Source organism: Notolepis coatsorum, assembly GCF_963971535.1.
Source record: "Notolepis coatsorum genome assembly, chromosome: 3".
Classification (NCBI taxonomy): domain Eukaryota; kingdom Metazoa; phylum Chordata; class Actinopteri; order Aulopiformes; family Paralepididae; genus Notolepis; species Notolepis coatsorum.
Window position 1 is genome coordinate 31,599,450 of NC_140167.1, and position 22,695 is coordinate 31,622,144.

The 22,695-nt window shown below is 46.6% G+C and overlaps 1 protein-coding gene across 1 annotated transcript in view; it reads right to left on the minus strand.

The window, feature by feature from the left end:
* kif6 (kinesin family member 6) overlaps positions 1 to 22,695 on the minus strand; it is a gene marked incomplete at both ends in the record, with an annotated part of 159,310 nt that overhangs the window by 115,636 nt on the left and 20,979 nt on the right. The window contains one exon of the mRNA XM_084311142.1: positions 4,721 to 4,734. Within this exon, the coding sequence (XP_084167268.1) occupies positions 4,721 to 4,734 (14 nt within the window). The remainder of the gene's footprint in view (positions 1 to 4,720; positions 4,735 to 22,695) is intronic.

The following is a 22,695-nucleotide window of genomic DNA, read 5'->3' on the forward strand; positions in this document are numbered from 1 at the left end:
CTCCCCTCTAGAGGCCAAGGCACTGAACGACATGCCATTGGCTCAAAGTTTCAGACCGTCCCTGTTACGTTATTTTTGTCCGGTAATCATCGGGAGGAAATCTGGTTATTTGTCATCTCTTGCCCTCTTACTCCCCTGGTGCTTGGTTATCCGTGGCTTAAGAAGCACAACCCGCAAGTCGACTGGACCTTGGGCAGTCGACAGTTGACTGCCACGCTAACTGTTTTTGCGCTCCCCTCAACCCTCCCTTCCTGATACTCTGTCTTCTCCACTTGAAGTCTCTGATTTGTCTTCCATTCCCAGACCGTATCATGACCGTGCCGCTGTATTCTCTAAGCAATGGGCGATATCTCTCCCGCCCCATCGGCCGTATGACTGCGCCATTGACCTCCTGCCGGGGGCTCCCCTGCCCAGCAGACGCCAGTATAACGTCTCGCCTCCGTAACAGGAAGCGATGGAAAAGTATATACAGGAATCTCTGGTGGGAGGCTTGATTCGGCCCTCGTCGTCTCCCGTGGGGGCGGGGTTCTTTTTTGTCTGCAAGAAAGATGGAACTCTAAGACCGTGTAATAATGTATTGATTACCGAGGTCTTAATAACATTACGGTGAAGAATAAGTACTTGCTGCCTCTCATCGCTCTGCCTTCGGTCCTCTGCACGGTGCCACTGTCTACTCCAAGTTGGACTTGCGCAGCGCATACCACCTTTTTCGCATTCGGAAGGATGACGAGTGGAAGACTGCCTTTAATACACCTATCGGCCACTTTGAGTATCTCGTGATGCCGTTCAGCCTACCAACGCTCCAGTAGTATTCCAAAATCTTGTGAATGACGTGCTCAGAGACATGAATGGACAGTTTGTTTTTGTGTATCTGGACGATATTTAGATTTTTTCCAAGGACCTCACCAGCGTCATGTTCGCCTAGTCCTTCAACGGCTGTTGGAGAACAAGCTTTTTGTTAAAGCGAAAAATGTGAATTGGGTTAGGGTTAGGGTTCCCTCTGTGTCCTTTCTGGGCTACATCATCTCCGAGGGACAGGTACAGATGGACCCCGCTAAGGTCTCTGTGGTCACCCAGTGGCCCCATCCCTCCTCCATGGAGCAGCTACAGCACTTCCTGGGATTCGCACATTTTTATCGGCGGTTCATCCACGATTATAGCTGCGTCGCCGCCCCCCCTCTGTGCTCTCACCTCCACTAACTCCGTGTTTCGTTGGTCTCTTGAGGCAGATGCTCCGTTTTGCAATCTCAAACGCCACTTAGTCTCCGCACCCGTCTTGATCCAGCCCGATCCCGACCTGCCGTTTGTGGTGGAGGTTGACGCTTTGGATACGGGAGCAGGAGCTGTTCTGTCCCACCGGTCCCGTACAGATAATAAGCTTCATCCGTGCGTTTTCCTCTCTCGACGTCTATCCCCGGCAGAAAGGAATTAGGATGTCGGCAACAGAGAGCTGCTGGCTGTGAAGCTGGCTGGAGGGAGCGGTCCTCCCCTTCATCATTTGGACCGATCATAAGAACCTCGCCTATCTCTAGTCTGCCAAGCGTCTCAACTCCCATCAGTTATTTTTTGGGAGGTTCAATTTCACGTTGTCATATTTCCCGGGTTCACAAAATGTCAAGCCTTATATGTGTAGCAACCTGGAAAATATGCCTATTATCCAGATGTGCTGACTTGCCTTTTATCTCCCCTTTGTGCACAAAGACATGTTGACTAGTTTCCATTGATATTCTCACGAACAATGATGCGAGCTCCTCCTTCTTCTATCGCTGGAATATGGATTATGAACAGGATTACTGGACCATACTCTATCAGTCTTTTCCCTGTGTGACTAGTTGGCGACCAGCAGGGGGCGGTGGCAGGCAGAGAGTGTCGGAGAGAGATGGAAGGAAATATATGGAAGCGGAAGAGGAGAGATGCTCTCTTCTGCTTGGGATGTTGCTGTGAACGGTCGCAGCTGCGACGGGAGGTGCTTTGGAATAGCCCCGTTAAAGAACCCCCAGAGAGCCCCGCCGGAGCGAGCGACGGGTTATCATAGGAGTATCCATGATAGTGCGTGAGTAAAAGAGTCTGGAGCTAACGAGACTAACGTCTAACGTTATCGGGTTATAGTAGTTACTGTGTGCGGTATAGTAGTATGCTGTTAACGGCTCCGTCTGACTTCAGTAGACTACCGGGCGCGCGGCGCTGAAGAGACCGGTGGTATAGCCAGCCACGTTGCGCCACAGTATAATCGTGTAACAGGTGGGCTGTTTGGGACCCAGAGTGTAGCTGCAGTGTTAGTGAGGGCGAGCTTAGATACGCGCGTGGACCAAACCAGTTGCCTACAACCAGTCTGCTCCGGCTGCCTACAACCAGTCTGCTCCGGCTGCCTACGACCAGATCTACACCTGGCTGCCTGCAACACACGGGAGTTCGTCCCGACCGGCAGAGGTCGCCAACACCCAGCACACGCTCTCAGCTCACTACTGCCCCTGCTCCAGCCCCGCCTGCTAGCACCCGCGACGAGAGCGTTCGACGCCATCTTGCCACCCGGACGGTGGTGGTGCGGCGCGGCCGCCATTTTGGGTTGAGTACAATTGAGCATCAATGCTCCGGAGCTATTACACAGTACACAGTGTGGTGCAGCCTGCGGGCGAAGTTAACGTTGCTTAATACAGTTCCTAAGGGGTACCCCATTAACAATACATGCCGGCATTAGCATAGGGCTTTTGTAAGGTATTTGTGGGCCCACCTTTTGATTTCTGTTCATTTTCTTTGAGTGTGATAACATGTTTGTGTTTAATGATAATTTCCCATCTAATTAATCCTTTCCCTGTGGGGAAGTTACAGACCTGGTGCATTATAAATAAAGCCTAGAGAGGTATTATTCTTGCCGTATAATTAAAGCCTTTTGGAGGTATTATACAGGGTGAAGACCCAGACGTGGGCGATGAGTCAAACACATTGAAGTATATTATCCCTGATATTAACCCAGAGGTGGGTGTATAATATACGTGTTTATGAGGTATGGAGTTACCAACGGTACTATAGTGGGACTTCAGTCCAATTGGTCACTAGTAGTAAATCATTGTAACTGACCAGTCTAAATAACATTAAAGAATTAGATGGGAGCTCTGTGTGCGTGTCTATCCATGAGCCGTTTAACAACTCTTTTGGTGTGGGTAACGTTAACATAATTAACCCCTTCCTATTCCATCTTTCCCTTTTCATTGTAAGGTTTCTAGGGTCATTGAGGGAGGGTACTGCTTGCGGGGGGAACCCAGGGTATTTATTTACAATTCAGTCACTAGGTGTGGGAGGGCTTAAGGAGCAATTGGGGGAAGTGGGAGCGTGTTGGGGAGTACTGCTGACCGCCCTGCTGCAGGGGAGGAAGACCAGAGTACCAGACCAGGTTGGTAAATCCCGGGCCCCATCCACTCACACTACCAGCCTCCAGTCGACGCTCCAGGCCCAAAGACGAGGGTGCAGTCAGACGGAGCTCTACTGTGTCCAGCTACCTTGTGACTGCCAGCAACCGTTCCCACGAAGCAGGGATAATCCACCCTGCTACATATGCATATGCCCAAATCGTTCGGGTTGCTTGTCTGAAACCTATATTATTTCCATATCAAAGGTTACCATATATATATGTTTCTTCACAAAATCAGGGGGGGGGGTCGTTTTACCTGGAAGCTGCGATCGTTACAAAAAGCATGTTTTAGGTTCGGTAAAATAGACCTAAAATAGATCTTACCTTAGTCAGAAGGTACTCCAAAATTAATAATCGCAGTCGTTCCATCGCGATCACAATTACTCGTGTCCATTGAGCATGGCTATAATACAGGAAACAATAGGTTTCAGGCGATCAAATCTCCGACAGATTGCTGTGTTCTGAACAGCATCCTGGTCTTCCCGGAGGTGCACCGGGTGGCGCCCGTTGAGGAGGGGGTACTGTCACGGTTCCTACCTGGCTACTTCACCCTGTTCTCTAGCTCTCAAGAAGACGTGCTCTGATCCCTGCCTGCCTGACAAACTCTCCTTGCCTTTTCCCGGAACGTATGAGGACCTGCACCCATTTTGACCCCTGTCTGGCTGACTATTCCGTACCCGTGTATCGACCCCTGCCTGTCTGACTCGCCCCTGGAGTGTACGAGTGCTCCCCCCGTGTTACGACCCCTGCCTGAATACCACCTGACCATTCTATTTATTATTAAATATACCCAAACTGGGTTTGAACAAGACCTGTCTATCATTACTCTGTATCTGCATGTTGGGTTCAATACCCCGAGAGGTAACAGGCCAGGGCTGTATAACTGTAAATAAAGAGGTAGAATAAAATTAAATGGAATATAAACTAAATTAATATAGCACAATAGAATATAGTACAATTATAAGTAACAAATGAAATAGGAATAGACCGGACTGTACAACTGGGCAAGATGTGGTCAAGATGTGGGGTGTCAGTCAGGGTCCCGAGCCTTGTTGATGAGGCTCACTGCAGAGGGGAAGAAACTGTTCCATGACAGACGATATGTAATAAGTGTTTCCTTTTGGTTGAACCTGCCCTGCCCTGGTGATTGCATTCCTGCCCCTCGGCCAAGTGCCTTATTAGTTGTTATTTGCCATCTCTTCATTACTAATTGGGCATCGTTTTCCCACAAGTACTGTCGTCTCTCGTTTCCCTCTTGTTGCTGCTGTGATTCACGGGGAAGTCAGGTGTACAGTAAGACATGTGACTCACCCTCTTGAGAGAACCTGCTGAACAGAGGATCAAGGGGAGTTTTGTGCACAAATACACCCATGCACACTCATTTGTACAGACATTTGTAGAGCTTAAACAGAGATGGACAGATACACCTACAGTACATACACACACACAACAATCTATTTAACAATCTATTTATTTTTATTGTATGTACATGGAAGTAATATAAATCATACAGTTCTCATACAAACACATAAATCCAGTTCCCCCATGGGCAAAAAGGAGCAGGAAGAAGAAGAAATTGTATCATTACCTTCCCCCTATTCCTGAACAAAAAAAAGTAACACTTGATGGTCGGCGTACAACCTAATTTACACAAAATAATAATTTATACAATATAACAACAAAACAAAGAAACAAACAAGTAAGTAAGTAAGTATGCAAACACATAAATGAATGCACACATACCACATTGTCGGGCTTCATTAAGTATGTGAAAAGTTGAAATGGGAGGTAGGCTAATAAGCCCTAGTCTTGATACTGTACAGCTAAGGGCCAGAGCCACCCCGCCCTTTACCTAGATACCTTTCACAACTTGCATGAAGGCTCAAAGGCAAAAAAACACTTGTGCTCCCAAGAGCAAAATAACCAAACCCGTTTTTTCAGTCCTCTATGCCAGGATTCAACACTTGTCTCGGAGCACTGCCCTGGCAATCAATCAAAACCGTTTGCTCAGCGTCATAGGATTTCAGCTTGGGTGTGTGTGTGTGTGTGTGTGTGTGTGTGTTTGCGTGTGCGTGTGTTTGCGTGTGCGTGTGTTTGCGTGTGTGCGTGTGTGCGTGTGTGTGTGTGTGTGTGCGTGCGTGCGTGTGTTTGCGTGTGTGTGTGTGTGTGTATGTGTGTATGTGTGTGTGTGTGTGTGTGTGTGTGTGTGTGTGTGTGTGTGTGTGTGTGTGTGTGTGTGTGTGTGTGTGTGTGTGTGTGTGTGTGTGTGTGTGTGTGTGTGTGTGTGTTGAACGCAACGTCAACACTGGACTGAGCTTAAACTGCAAGGGAAGCTTGCCTGTCTCCCTGCCGCTGACCACTCTGTCTCGCACGCAGTTTTAAAAAATGTAGCTATTGATGAGAGCATCATCATTTTCACTTTAAAAGCTAGGCTACAGGTTTTACCATCGAAGCTCAACCTTTCCATTTGGTTCCCTGGCAGTCATAGCCCACACTGCATACACCATGGTCACGAACAGACAACAGAAACCATGTCTCACATACTCAATGGTTGTCATGCATCCAAAGGGCTCTACATTTGTAGGCATGATAGTGTAGCATCCTGAATATTCTGCTAAGTATTCAGAAGTGCTGACTAACTGTTACTTTCCCTGTGTGTGTATAAAGTGTGATAAACAGTGTTCCTTTTGATATCTCGCCCGGTCTAATAACGAGGTGAGGTGCTACTCTTCTCCGGTTTTATCATGGATCACTAACATAACATTGAAGCACCTTTCTCCCTTTCTGGAGTGGTAATAATAATAATAATGGATTAAATTTGTACCGCGCTCTACAATCGTGAGAATCTCAGAGTGCTACAGGAGATATAGACAAAAGTTAAATGAATAAAACAATTTAAAGACTAACAACCAGTGAAATGGAAGAACCTAAGAGTAAAATAAAATAAAAATAATAGTAAAATGAATAGAAGTACAAATAAAAGTAAAAGTAAAAGAAAATTCAGGCAAAAGCCTTGTAAAAAAGAAATGTTTTTAGGCCCCTTTTAAAAACCTCGACGGATTGTGGTGCTCTCAGGTGGATGGGGAGAGCATTCCAAAGTCTGGGTGCGGCAGAGCAGAAGGCGCGATCGCCCATGGAGTGCAGCTTAGTCCTGGGGGATTTGAGGAGGTAGGCTGTGCCGGAGCGGAGGGAACGTGAGGAGGACTGGGGGGTGAGGAGTTCCTTGAGATAGGCAGGGGCACCACCGTGTACGCACTGGTGAGTGAGGAGGGACACCTTGTACTCAATTCTGTGTTCCATGGGGAGCCAGTGAAGGGATCTGAGGGTGGGGGTGATGTGATCATATTTGCGCACCCTCATCAGGATCCTAGCAGCGACATTCTGGATGGTTTGCAGTTTTTTTAATGCTTTTACTAGGGATCCCGATGAGGAGTGCATTGCAATAGTCCAGCCTGGAGGAAACAAAAGCGTGGACAAGTTTCTCGGAATCTGCCAGGGTGAGTGAGGGGCGGAGTTTAGTGATGCTTCGGAGGTGAAAGAAAGAGGTCTTGATGTAGGAGTGGTCCTATAGTGGTCCTATAGTGGGATCAGTTGCGGTTGCCAGCAGGGGGCAGTGGTGGCAGTGGTGGCAGGTGGAGCGGAGGAGAGAGGGAAGCAACGAGGAAGAGATGATTACCTGGGAGCCGGAGCACCAGGAAGCTCTCTTCGGCAGTGAACTCGACCATGAACAGTCGCAGCGGGCGTGTGCTCAGGAAGAGCCCCGTTGAAGGAGTGATGTTGAAGAGCCCCGTTGGAGAGCGACGGGTGATAAGAAGTACTTGCTAGTTGACGTGTTATCCTAGAAGTACCAGCGATAGTGTGTGAGTAAGCAAAACGGAAAGAAGGACTAACGTCCATAGTTAACGGGTTATAGTAGTAAGTGTGCAGTGTATTAGCATGCTGCTAACGGCTCCATTTGACTCCAGTAGACTACCGGGCACGCGGCGCTGAAGACCGGTGGTACAGTCAGCCACGTTGCGTTAGTAGTACAACCGATAGCAGGAGGGTGCACTCAGACCCACAGTTTAGCTGTGTTTAGGGTAGCCAAACAGTATTAGCTCGCGCGCCAGCATCAAACAGCAGCCAGCAGTGGACGTCTCCCCGACGCCGCAGAGGACGCCTCTTCCCACCAGCAGAGGTCGCCACCACAGCACGCTCCTCCAGTTCACCACTGCCCATGCTGTTCACCCCAGCCCGCTGGCTGTGCTCGCGGGATCGCCCGACGCCATCTTGTCACCTGGACGAGAGGTGATAAGAGTGGGTCCGCCATCTTGGCTAAGTACGAACGGTACCTCGTGTGCCCACAGCAATGTCCATTCAAGCGAACGCTAACGACCAGTGTCTAAGGGGTACCTTAGATCTTAAATCCAAATAAACTTAAACTTAAACTTAAACCCCAAACAATATAAGCCGGCTTTAGTGTAGGTTTTATTTGGTAACGTGGGCCCACATTTAACTGGTTTCTTTTGTATTTTTGTATTATTGTATTGTTATTTGAATTCCCAATGAACTACCTACTTTGTGCCTGGGTCTCCCCTAATCCAAGCGGGGTTATTACTAATGTATTGAGCATGCAGTGCCTATGATGGGAATAGTGTTCCCCTACATTACCAGTGAGAGCACCCGGTGCAGTTTTATGGATAATCTGAAGTACACCTTGTAACTGATAAACTGACCAGGCTTTACATAAAGTAGACGTAATTGGGAGCACTGTGTGTGTGTCTGTTTCTTCTATATATGCTAACCTAACCCCTGGGTAAATACTTGTGACTGGTATAATTATTTAACCCTTCCACCCCATTCACAGCATATTAATTAAAGGGTCTATACAGGTGGTCAAGGAAGGGTACTGCTTAAAGGGAAGCCCAATAACACTATTGAACTGACAGTCACCGGGTGTGGGAGGGCTGTCGGAGGTACTGGGGGAAGTGAGAGTGGGGAGCTACTGCTGACCGCCTTGGAAGGCGAGGGAGACCAGAGTACCATCCCCCAGGTTAGTAAATCCTGGGCCCCATCCACTCCTGCTGCACGCCCTCCAGAACGACGTTCCGGGCCAAAGACGGGGGTACATATAGATCCAACTCTATAGTATCCTGCTACCAGGTGGCTGTGTACTACTACTCCCATAAGCAGGGATAATCCACCCTTCTACAATAGGATCGTGGATCTGATTGCAGACAGTGTCAGTTCCACACTCGGGTCACCTGCAATAGTGCTGTATAAGCACACCAGTGTGAAGCCATATATGTTCAATCTGTGTAGTGACAATTCACTGTTCTCTGATATTTCAGCAAACACCCCCAATGTTGTTGTTGTTAATGAGAATAACAGAGAGGTTCTCATCCTAGAAGTTGGCTGTACGTTTGACTACAGTCCAGAAGAAGCCTTTACAACCAAAATATTGAAGTATCAACTGTTATAGCATACCATATCACAACTGGGCTACAACTGTAAACTTTTAGTCTTCATATTTGGAAGCCTGGGTCATGTTCATAAGTTGGGTGTTAGAGGCCTTCAGATGGCCGGTCTTCCGAAGAGAAGAGCCAAACAGTTAGGAAGATATTGCTCAGTGTCAGCTATTATTGGCAGCCGCACGATTTGGAGAAAACGCTGCTATCTGTATCCATGAGCTGTGTGTTGACTGTCAGGTTCATCATCCATGTGTGTGTGTAACTTTGGTTGCCATTGTCAATTTGGGCATGAATGTATCAGAATAACCCATAATGTACAAGTGCACTGATAATATTTGTGTCCTTTAAACATTGTCTTTATGTGGACATAAATAAAGATTCTAAATGTGTGTGTGTGTGTGTGTGTGTGTGTGTGTGTGTGTGTGTGTGTGTGTGTGTGTGTGTGTGTGTGTGTGTGTGTGTGTGTGTGTGTGTGTGTGTGTGTGTGTGTGTGTGTGTGTGTGTGTGTGTGTGTGTGTGTGTGTGTGTGTGTGTGTGTGTGTGTGTGTGTGTGTGTGTGTGTGTGTGTGTGTGTGTGTGTGTGTGTGTGTGTGTGTGTGTGTGTGTGTGTGTGTGTGTGTGTGTGTGTGTGTGTGTGTGCGTGCGTGCGTGCAATCTGCTGTGACTGCCTGGTTTGGTTAATTTGTTTTGTGTTTGTGTGTTTGGATGTTTAGCAGCGGCCTCAATGGTTCCCAAAAGGGAAGGTGGACTAGTATGCGATGGACAAAAGACAGTTTGTTTTTAGTTAAATTTATTTATTAATTTACAGTATTTCACAACCGAAAATATTTAAATCAACTGCCAAACAAAACCAAAAAAACAGTGCAATTGTTGACAACATAAACATTCCAAATGCAGTGTTATTATCAGTAGCTGACAGGAAATACACTGTCAGCTACAGTGTATTTCACCAAGCTGTTCCCCTAGTAATGGAATTCTACTGAAAAGGTGTAAAATAAAATGAAGGCACCTCAATTACAAGATTTTAGAAAAGGAAACAAGACCAAACAAGACTACATAATATGCTACGTGAGGTAGCTGTTTGTCTAGCCGGTGACTTGGTGTCACGTAATTACGATATAAACATACAGTTGAGTTCAACATTGTGTCATGTGTATTTTCTTGCCATCCTATCATCAGGTTACACAGACTGAGAAAGTGGTTCACGCTTGAATAACACACCCATACAACCCACTAGTTTGCTCCAGTCTTCCTGCAGGGCCATGTATTTAAATGAACAAAAAAGTAGGTTATCTGAGGTATGTCGCTTTCAGGAGCAGAATACTTGTTTCATATTTCATTTTTCTGTGGGCAGTCCACTCCCTTACTGTACCGCATTCCTCTGTATGGAGACAGTAGGAAGCCTGAGAGGGAGACTGAGTAGTGGAGACACAGGATAGAAGGTTCTTTATTGAGACAGTAGGAAACCTGAGAGGGAGACACAGGATAGAAGGTTCTTTATTGAGACAGTAGGAAGCCTGAGAGGGAGACAGAGTAGGGGAGACACGGGAGAGAAGGTTCTTTATTGAGACAGTAGGAAACCTGAGAGGGAGACAGAGTAGTGGAGACAGAGGAGAGAAGGTTCTTTATTGAGACAGTCTGAAGCCTGAGAGGGAGACAGAGTAGGGGAGACACAGGAGAGAAGGTTCTTTATTGAGACAGTCGGAAGCCTGAGAGGGAGACAGAGTAGGGGAGACACAGGAGACAAGGTTCTTTATTGAGACAGTAGAAAGCCTGAGAGGGAGACAGAGTAGGGGAGACACAGGAGAGAAGGTTCTTTATTGAGACAGTAGAAAGCCTGAGAGGGAGACAGAGTAGGGGAGACACAGGAGAGAAGGGTCTTTATTGAGACAGTAGGAAGACTGAGAGGGAGACAGACTAAGATATGATAAGATAAGTCTTTACACTCAAGTCCTGAGTCAAGTCCCAAGTCAAAACTTGCAATTCCCATTAAGTCAAGTCCCCAAGTCAAGACAGGCAAGTCTCAAGCAAGTCACAAGACTGGTTTTGAGTCCTAAACAAGTCCCAATGCATTCTTTACAAATGTAATGCCATTTCAAAATGTTCAAGCCAACAGAGTAAAAGTTAGTAGTATATTGCATTTAAATGATTCTGCACTGATGCACAAATTCCTTGTCTGCTTGCGCAACTTGATTGGCGGCAGACGGATTGGTTCAGGGAAATAAAGATTATTTACTTTAAAGTTTTGATGGCATACTCTTTAACATTCAAATTTATGATTTTGTCAAGTCGGGTCTGAAGTCATCAAATTTGTGACGGAAGGAATGTGGAGAGGGAGACAGAGCAGTGGAGACGCTGGAGAGAAGGTTCTTTATTGAGACAGTATGAAGGCTGAGAGGGAGACAGAGCAGTGGAGACGCTGGAGAGAAGGTTCTTTATTGAGACAGTATGAAGGCTGAGAGGGAGACAGAATAGGGGAGACACGGGAGACTAGGTTCTTTATTGAGACAGTATGAAGGCTGAGAGGGAGACAGAGTAGTGGAGACACGGGAGAGAAGGTTCTTTATTGAGACAGTATGAAGGCTGAGAGGGAGACAGAGCAGGGGAGACACGGGAGAGAAGGTTCTTTATTGAGACAGTAGGAAGGCTGAGAGGGAGACAGAGCAGGGGAGACACGGGAGAGAAGGTTCTTTATTGAGACAGTATGAAGGCTGAGAGGGAGACAGAGCAGGGGAGACACGGGAGAGAAGGTTCTTTATTGAGACAGTATGAAGGCTGAGAGGGAGACAGAATAGGGGAGACACGGGAGACTAGGTTCTTTATTGAGACAGTATGAAGGCTGAGAGGGAGACAGAGTAGTGGAGACACGGGAGAGAAGGTTCTTTATTGAGACAGTATGAAGGCTGAGAGGGAGACAGAGTAGTGGAGACACGGGAGAGAAGGTTCTTTATTGAGACAGTAGGAAGGCTGAGAGGGAGACAGAGTAGTGGAGACACGGGAGAGAAGGTTCTTTATTGAGACAGTATGAAGGCTGAGAGGGAGACAGAATAGGGGAGACACGGGAGACTAGGTTCTTTATTGAGACAGTATGAAGGCTGAGAGGGAGACAGAGCAGTGGAGACACAGGAGAGAAGGGTCTTTATTGAGACAGTAGGAAGACTGAGAGGGAGACAGACTAAGATATGATAAGATAAGTATTTACACTCAAGTCCTGAGTCAAGTCCCAAGTCAAAACTTGCAATTCCCATTAAGTCAAGTCCCCAAGTCAAGACAGGCAAGTCTCAAGCAAGTCACAAGACTGGTTTTGAGTCCTAAACAAGTCCCAATGCATTCTTTACAAATGTAATGCCATTTCAAAATGTTCAAGCCAACAGAGTAAAAGTTAGTAGTATATTGCATTTAAATGATTCTGCACTGATGCACAAATTCCTTGTCTGCTTGCGCAACTTGATTGGCGGCAGACGGATTGGTTCAGGGAAATAAAGATTATTTACTTTAAAGTTTTGATGGCATACTCTTTAACATTTATGATTTTGTCAAGTCGAGTCTGAAGTCATCAAATTTGTGACGGAAGGAATGTGGAGAGGGAGACAGAGCAGTGGAGACGCTGGAGAGAAGGTTCTTTATTGAGACAGTATGAAGGCTGAGAGGGAGACAGAGCAGTGGAGACGCTGGAGAGAAGGTTCTTTATTGAGACAGTATGAAGGCTGAGAGGGAGACAGAGTAGGGGAGACGCTGGAGAGAAGGTTCTTTATTGAGACAGTATGAAGGCTGAGAGGGAGACAGAGCAGTGGAGACACAGGAGAGAAGGTTCTTTATTGAGACAGTATGAAGGCTGAGAGGGAGACAGAGTAGGGGAGACACAGGAGAGAAGGTTCTTTATTGAGACAGTATGAAGGCTGAGAGGGAGACAGAGCAGGGGAGACACGGGAGAGAAGGTTCTTTATTGAGACAGTATGAAGGCTGAGAGGGAGACAGAGCAGGGGAGACACTGGAGAGAAGGTTCTTTATTGAGACAGTATGAAGGCTGAGAGGGAGACAGAGCAGTGGAGACACGGGAGAGAAGGTTCTTTATTGAGACAGTATGAAGGCTGAGAGGGAGACAGAGTAGTGGAGACACGGGAGAGAAGGTTCTTTATTGAGACAGTATGAAGGCTGAGAGGGAGACAGAGTAGTGGAGACACGGGAGAGAAGGTTCTTTATTGAGACAGTATGAAGGCTGAGAGGGAGACAGAATAGGGGAGACACGGGAGACTAGGTTCTTTATTGAGACAGTATGAAGGCTGAGAGGGAGACAGAGTAGTGGAGACACGGGAGAGAAGGTTCTTTATTGAGACAGTATGAAGGCTGAGAGGGAGACAGAGTAGTGGAGACACAGGAGAGAAGGTTCTTTATTGAGACAGTAGGAAGCCTGAGAGGGAGACAGTAGTGGAGACACGGGAGACTAGGTTCTTTATTGAGACAGTATGAAGGCTGAGAGGGAGACAGAGTAGTGGAGACACGGGAGAGAAGGTTCTTTATTGAGACAGTAGGAAGCCTGAGAGGGAGACAGTAGTGGAGACACGGGAGACTAGGTTCTTTATTGAGACAGTAGGAAGCCTGAGAGGGAGACAGAGCAGGGGAGACACTGGAGAGAAGGTTCTTTATTGAGACAGTATGAAGGCTGAGAGGGAGACAGAGCAGTGGAGACACGGGAGAGAAGGTTCTTTATTGAGACAGTATGAAGGCTGAGAGGGAGACAGAGTAGTGGAGACACGGGAGAGAAGGTTCTTTATTGAGACAGTATGAAGGCTGAGAGGGAGACAGAGTAGTGGAGACACGGGAGAGAAGGTTCTTTATTGAGACAGTATGAAGGCTGAGAGGGAGACAGAATAGGGGAGACACGGGAGACTAGGTTCTTTATTGAGACAGTATGAAGGCTGAGAGGGAGACAGAGTAGTGGAGACACGGGAGAGAAGGTTCTTTATTGAGACAGTATGAAGGCTGAGAGGGAGACAGAGTAGTGGAGACACAGGAGAGAAGGTTCTTTATTGAGACAGTAGGAAGCCTGAGAGGGAGACAGTAGTGGAGACACGGGAGACTAGGTTCTTTATTGAGACAGTATGAAGGCTGAGAGGGAGACAGAGTAGTGGAGACACGGGAGAGAAGGTTCTTTATTGAGACAGTAGGAAGCCTGAGAGGGAGACAGTAGTGGAGACACGGGAGACTAGGTTCTTTATTGAGACAGTAGGAAGCCTGAGAGGGAGACAGTAGTGGAGACATGGGAGAGAAGGTTCTTTATTGAGACAGTAGGAAGGCTGAGAGGGAGACACAAGAGAGAAGGTTCTGGCAAGATCCCAGGCCAGCATGTGAGCATGTTCTTTTCCAACAGAATCAAGTAAAGCCCTCAGGCCAACACAGTATCAAAATAAAAAGGTGCATAATGTATAATATTTTTTCTTATTGTAGACGTAATATATTTACATTTCGTATTGGCAAAAATCCAAAACAAACGGGCAACGCTTGTGGTTGCAGGTGAGTGTGCTAACCACTAGAGTAGACTAAGCCACCCACCCTGATACAAACACATCAATACTATGAGGACGATGATTATTTGTTATTAAACGCTAAAAAATGAAGTTAAAAAAAAAAAAGAAAAAAAAAAAGAAAAATAGAATGTTATAGAGTTAAGGTTAGGGTTCGTGTTTTTTTTATATTATTTTGGGGATTATTTAGCAGGAGAACTCAGCAGAACTTGTCACCAGAGCACCCTTTTCACATTGTTCATTACAGTGGTCAGGAGGTAGAGCGGTCGTCTGGGAATCGGAAGGTTCCAGGTTCGATTCCAGCTCCTCTCAGCAACATGTCAAAGTGTCCATTTACCTGAGCTGAGCTGCCTTCGAAATGCTAAAGTGAAACTCACATTATAAGTTGATACAATGATCTATTCAACAATTCATTTCTTTGATCTCTTAGTTAGAATACGCTTGTGTAAGCTAAGAAGTGTTGTGTTTGGGGGAAATTAATCATTGGCAAACCATTTAGTTAACAGGCTTGGGGGAAGTTATGAGAGGGGAATGGGGGTTCATAGATCCTTGCATTCTCAAGGGTGTAGGGATGCTGCTAAGACATTCAGTAGATTCGATTTTAGTTTGTCAATATAAATTTTTTAAATCACGTGTGGAGGGGATCTTTAAAATCAAGGTTGCATGAGAGGCAAGAGCAGCCACACCATTATGTGTGTAGCTGTGTACTTATGTTCACATTGTGTGTGTGTGTGCGTGCGTGCGTGCGTGCGTGCGTGCGTGCGTAGTCCACCAAGCCATAAACAGTATACCCTCCTTAGCTCTGTGCTAATGGATCCCTTATGAAGGCCTGTTGGCACGCTGTTCAAACGGAGAGTGGTTTGGATTTGGCCAGGCCATTATTACAGACTGAGACAAGATGATGCTTCACATAACTAGCTGCCTGGCTCGGTGGTTTGGTGGTTGAGGTTAGATACGTAGCTGCCATAGGATGCTCTCTGCATGCATGTGTGTGTGTGTGTGTGTGTGTGTGTGTGTGTGTGTGTGTGTGTGTGTGTGTGTGTGTGTGTGTGTGTGTGTGTGTGTGTGTGTGTGTGTGTGTGTGTGTGTGTGTGTGAGTGTGTGAGTGTGTGAAGGATGGCCACAGAGCTCTTATAACCAAATGGGACAATTACAGACAAACTTCTTCTAGTAGGGCGACGGTGTATGGTAGCCTGCACTATGTGCTATGTGTAAGCCTGGTTGTCCACACACACACACACACACACACACACACACACACACACACACACACACACACACACACACACACACACACACACACACGCACGCACGCACGCACGCACGCACACACACACACACACACACACACACACACACACACACACACACGAATGCAGAGCGCATCCTATGGTTAGGTGCATACGTAAAGTGATTTTCCCTAAGGGGATCAATAAAGGAATATATTAGCTTATCAGATCAACCATCACATGCACACACACACACACACACACACACACACACACACACACACACACAACACACATCCATGCATACACGCACACAACCTTGATCACGTTGACTTCCCATGACCTCCGCTGCACTGAACATGGACTCAGGGACATCTGTTCACACCACATGACCACTGGTGGACTCAGGGAGGGGGGAGCAAAAGTGCCCTTTTGGAGAAAACTAGAGGACGTGGCCTATTGATGCCCCTCCAATGGTTAAACCTGATGTGCCCCCAACGTTGGAAATCGTGACGCAAAAGTGCCCTTTTGAGTGTGGAAAATGAGAGGATGTGCCCTATTGCTGCCCTTCCAATGGTCTAAACTTGACCATGTGCCCCCAGGGTTGGAGACGTCATGCTAAAGTGCCCTATTGAGTGGCGAAAGAGAGAGGACATGCCCTATTGGCTGCCCTTCACATGGGAAAACATAGCAAGAAAATTAAATAACGTATCTTAATGAGTGCTCTGTTAGTGGATAAAATGTGATGCAGCTTACTATGTTACGTTGGGGTAGGTGTGTTGGACCGGTCCCAAGCGCAGAGTAGAACAGAGGAGGCGGAATGCGTTGGTTGCTCTTTCACAATAACACAGATTTTATTGTGACACACAGAGCATAATACGAAAAACAAACACTTTGAAAAGGGGAAAATAAATGGAAGACAGTAGTATTCAAAACAGGATAAACAAATACTAAATAACAAAGGAATGGAAAGGGCGAGACAGCTCAGTCTCCACAAATCTCTACATGAGAATACACTATGATAATAAAATGAAATACAATATGTAGCAGTCTGAAAATATTGGTTATTATTCAGAACTGCTAACTTGTGTTTTATATCCCCTTTGTACACAAAGACATCATTGATATTCCCACGAGCAATGATATGAGTTTCTCTTCTTTCTATCGACTGAATTATGGACCATACACAGTATCGCTGGACCATAATCAACATCCTTCCCTGTGTGACTAGTAGGTGGGACCACCAGGGGGCGGTGTCTGGCAGAGAGTGTGGGGAGAGAGATGGAACGTGATATATGGGAGCGGAAGACGGAAAGAGATCCTCTTCGGCAGTGAACTTGAACACGAACAGTCGCAACGGACGGGGGCTCTGGAGAGCCCTGTTGCAGAAGTTATGCCAGAGGGCCCCGTGAGATAGCAACGGGTGATAGGAAGTACTTGCTAGTGGACACGATATCCTAGCAGTACCAGCGATAGTGTGTGAACAGTTAGTGCAGAGCCAGGCACTAACGATCGGGTTATAATAGTTACTGTGTGCGGTATAAGTAACGTGCGGCTAACCAAGTATCAAAGTCCTTAACAATCGAGTTATAGTAGCTACTGTGTGCGGTATAGAGTGCGAGCCCCGAGACGAGCGTGGGCCAACAACCGGGCTGCTCCGGCTGACTTCAACCAGATCTGCACCCGGCTGCCTGCAATCAGTCTGCTCCAGCTGCCTTCAATCAGACCTGCACCCGGCTGCCTGCAGCCTACGGGAGTTCATCCCGTCCAGCAGGGGTCATCATCGCTCAGCACACGCTCTCAGCCGGCGCTGCCTCTCTGCCAGCTCCGCCTGCTAACATCCTCACCGAGAGCGTTCAACGCCATCTTGCTTTCCGGACAACAGTGGCGTGGCGAGGCGGCCATTTCGGATGAGTACAAATGGGCATTGATGCTCCCGAGTTATTATACAGTATACAGTGTGGTGCAGCCTGTGGGCGAAAGTAACGTTGCTACTACCATTCCATAGGGGTACCCCAAACAATACATGCCGGCATTAAGATAGGACTTTACTGGTATTTTGTGGGCCCACTCTTTTGTTTTCTGATTATTTCTTTTGAGTGTGATACCGTGTTGGTGTAATAATATTTTCCCATTCAGTGAACCCTGTTATTCCTCCCCTATCCCTCCCTTCTTTCCCCATATTACGGAGTAGAGCAGTATATGTAAACCCTTAGGGAAGGTATTGATATTGTGTCTAGCCCAGACGTGGGCCGCACTTAGTCTGGGTACAACGAGAGCACTTGGTGCCTAGAGCGTAATCATCTAATGATCAGACTGGGGAGAGTGAGGGCGTGTTGGGGAGTACTGCTGACTGCCCAGGAGAGAGGGAGGAAGACCAGAGTACCGGACTAGGTTTGTAAATCCTGGGCCTCATACACCCCCACTGCCAGCCTCCAGTTGACGCTCCTGACCCCAAAGACGGAGGTGCAGCTAGCCAGAGTTCTACTGTGTCTCGCTACCTAGTGACCGTGCACCACAGTTCCCACGAAGCAGGGATAATCCACCCTGCTACAAATAGGTAAGCACGACACCGACCGCGGTATCAAAGTTACCCTCCAAGTGGGAGCGATAACAATGCTTCAGGTAAGTACTCACGTCTGGTTGAGTGAACAACTGACAATGAAACAGCACACCAGGTGAACATTATGAAGGACAGCAAACAACACACAGCAGGCGCTAATCAGAGCAAGGAGAAGGGGAAATGGTGAAATACTCCAGGGCGACGGCAGGGCTTTTGCTCCCAGGTGAGGGCAAAACCCCAAACGTCACATACTAGGGGAAGCTTTCCCAAAGTGGGTGCCATGATGACGACAGTATAGGGGTGTTGCCAAATAGTTAAACCCTGCTTATTTTCAAAACACATTATATGGCCATTAGCAAAAAAATATTTGTGCAAGGGACCGATGGGCTAATAGTTAGCTAACATTTAGATGTTTCTCGATCTGCACTGTCCCTATATCTTTTTTCGATGTATCCTTTAGGTTAGGTTAGAGTAAGTTAGTTTAACTGTATTTGAAAGTAAAAGACAAAATAAATTGTTGGCAATGATGAAACAATAACGTTTAAAATACTCATTCCCAATCCCATTGTTGAAAACATACTGTGGCGAATGTATATCAGGTGATATTTCTCATATAATTCCACTCATTGTAGATTCACGTTAGCTAGTGAGCTAGCTACTTGGTGAATAAGCTAATGGCATTGCATCAACTAGCAAGTATTTCATACCACTTAACTCAATCAGCGCCAGACCCAATGATAGTAGGGTTATCTCGCCATGCGTTGCGCGCCAGGACCCCCGAAAACCCGAGTATAGTCGGGTTTTCATCGTTATTTCTTTATTCGATATTTCCTTTTTTTTTTATCCACTTTTTCTCCCATTTTCTATATTTTTCTCCCATCCCAATTTCGTATCATCCAATTCAACCCTCCCCTGTCACGAACGCTATTTCTTGCCTCCCACAAGCCGGCTGCAATGTGGACTAAGTCATACATAGCACAAGTCCCCTCCGGTACTTGAGGTAACAGCAGTCGCATCTTTTCACCTGCGCAGCTCGATCTCTCAGTGGCGAGGAGTAACGCGTGGGAGGCTCACGCTGCCCCCGACACTTCCTGATTCTACTGCGCAGGCGCACCAACCGACCTGTAGGAGTCGCTGTCCACAACGCCCGATCCCCACCCATCAGTTTCCCACCCCCTAATACGGCCAATGTGTATTAGTATGGACGGCCAGCTAAACTGAAAGCAATGTGGAGCGCTGGGCTCGAACAGGCAAGCCCAGCGTCTCCGTCATTCGTGGCGAGTGCCTTGCCCACTACGCCACGTAGCCGCCTATTTTATTCGATATTTCCATTCATTACAGGCACACGGACTGGTGGTTAACATGGGGAATCATCCTGAGAATGCCAAAGTGCAATACCGGCCGCATCCACCCAGGTGGCAGTATCGAGCACCCTATATCTTGGCCTGTGCGTATAGATCAAAAGTCTCTGGTCGGACTTTTCTTTGTTGGGCAAGTGGAGCGGTTGTCCCGATTGGATTGAGAAGCGTCAAGTGCTCCCGGTGCATGATGTGTGGCGGATTATGTTGGCGACTCGCGATCAGATAATTGGAATATTGTTTTTGGGGTACATCCTAGTAAAGGTAAGGGCTATATGATATCAATCCTGCTGTGATCCAACCATTATTCACCTCGATCACAACATGTGTCTGTAACGTTACTCCACAACGTATGCCGTTGGTGACGATCTAAGCATCAAAAAACTACCCCCCCCCCCCCCACCCTTTCATGCATTCATGATGAAACATAATACCGATAATATAGATTTGATTTTGAAATAGTACCGTGTCCAGGCAAGAAACGGCAACGCTTTTAGTGAAATGCACGTATTGCTGCATAGCGTAGTTTTCTGGGATTATACAGGATCACTCTAAAACTATACTCATATTCACCATGGTATAAAACGGGAATGTATGTGTAATGGAGGTACCGCGTGTCTATCCACAGTCACGATGGACAGTGTAGTGAAGTGACTGTGGACGTTAAACGGTACTGCAAGTAAACTCACTCCCCAGACGCATCCAGATCCATTACCAAGAAGTGAATTTACCTCTTGGTATAGTGGTCTGTGATGCCGCCCGCGGCGCGGGAGACCGGGGTTCAACTCCCACTCAGGGAGATCCCTTAACAGGGGTCGAATCGAAACACAACGCAGAGCAATACAACATGACATTTTTTTTCTTTTTCACATATTGAACGATAGATAGTCGATGTCAAATGGGCCATAGTATTGTATCCATAGCTATAATATAGAATATAGTTATAGCCCTGCAAACACTGCCACTTATTCCTATCTCTTAGAGCTTGGCGTGGTAAGTAAAAACGATGCTCAACTGCGTGGCGTCCAATGAGTTAATGTCTAAAAACCAAAATATCGATTTATTTTTTTTGCATTTTGTTTCCATCACCCTTCCATTCTGCTACCCTACTGTCGGTCTAGGGAGGGTGTAGACTACCACATGCCTCCTTCGATACATGTGGAGTCACCATACCATACCATACACTCATACCGCACCGGCTTCCCAGCCTCGAACACTGCCAGTTCGTAGGGACTGACCAAGCCGGAGTTACCGCTGCCGGGAAATGGACCCTGGTCTCTGTGGTTAGACCTCTTCACTACCCAGTTACCCCCAAACTATCCTTTTAACGAATCTCTGCTGTTGTTCACCAGCTCCCTTAGTGATCGAAGTCAGTTTGTTACCTGCCCAGGAGTTAATTCTGCTGCTCCTCTTAACTGTGGTGTAGCCTACAACAACCTCTATTGTCGGTCCACTGTTGTTGTTTACATAATGCTCTTCCCAATGTCTCTCACTCTAAGAGTTTATTTTCAGATGAAACATGTGTCTTTTATTCACCCACCCAGAGACATGGGTACACTCAGCAATCGTGAATGAGGAATTATGTAAAATATCAAAATGCCGAAAGCTGAATAAGCTGAATATCAAGGAAAGAAATTACCTTCTGTTTGGGCGAAAGTCAACGACCACAAATGTAGACACATTGGTTGTTTTCGAGTGAGTCACTGAAACAAGATTCCTTGGAATAACTTTGGATGGTAAATTGACTTTAGAAGTCCCACATAAACAATACATCAACAAAAATACCAAAAACAAGGATGCAGTGTCTTAGATGTGAAGCGCTTTGACACAAAGCGCATTTCCTGTGAGCCGCTACTAGGGGCGGAACAGCTAACTGTGAGTGACTGAGTGAGTGAATGTGTGACCGGTCAGAGATGCTGCTGTGCATCTAAAAATGTTTATGCTAATAGGTAAATTGCGTTTTTACTGACGTTTTTACTTTGTGTCTTATTTAACTAAACTACTTTTTTTTTTTACTAAACTAGTGCTTACAGAGGAAAGTTAGAATATATATTTAGTGCCCTTAGAGTTATAGATTCAATGCTTTGCAAGTCACTTTGAAAGAGAGCTTGGGCCCGCAGTCACAGCTTTAATACACCCTCCTGTCTGAGCCGGGCATCGAACTAGCAACCCTTATTTTACTAGTTGGCCTCTCTACCCCTAAGCCTGATGAACTGAGGATAAAGACAGACGGGTGGTTATTGTGGTGTGTTGTGGTAAAAAGGGTGACCAGCTAAGAGGGATGTTGCTGGGGTTTTTAACACAGGTTGTCCAGTCAGCAAATTCCCCACTGGCCTGCTTTGTACTGGCAGGGGGCTCCGCTTAGGTGTGTGTGTGTGTGTGCGTGTGCGTGTGCGTGTGCGTGTGTGTGTGCTTATGTTTGTTCATCCATGGGAGGGGTCCACGTGTGTTTTGCCTTTGTGAGTGCAGACATGTAGCCTACCTCATGATCTATAGTGGAGTTATTGATGAGGATAAATTATGACTTCACAACACTACACGTTCAGACCCGTATCAATCTGCCATGATAGAATATGAGCCTCATACGTCTATCTTTCCATTTCTGCATCCGTCACTCAGTCTAAACAGAAGAAGAAAGGCAGTGAAACGTGCAACGCCTCTCTCAGGCGGTCGCCAGCAGCTATTTACAGTTTCAGTCTTCCAGCAGCTCCACTCGCTTGCTCCTCTAACACACGGTTCTCTGGTTTGTCGCCGAGTCCAGGGGAATTCTTCAAGGCTTCGGTTACGCGTTTTCACTCCGAGGCTTCTCTGCTCTCTGTTATGCTAGCGAGACGCTGAGGGGTGAGGTTGCCAAAACAACAGGCTAGCAAGAGCCCCCAGAGCACAATGGACTTTTAGTCTGCGTTCCTGAAACACTGTATCTGCCACTCCGAGACACAAAAGTAGTCATATTCCAGGGTTGGACTCTGGAACGAACGAGAGGTCATGGGGAGAGAGAGAAAGAGAGAGAGAGAGTGACATTTAGCGTTTCTGAAGCACTTAGGAGTTGTTAGGTTTCTCTGTCAGTGTGGAGAAATGATCAAGGAAAAATGTGCAGTGGAGAAACACAAAGTGCAATTTGAATGATTTGTTTATGAATGTTTTTCAGTCCGTCCTTAAAA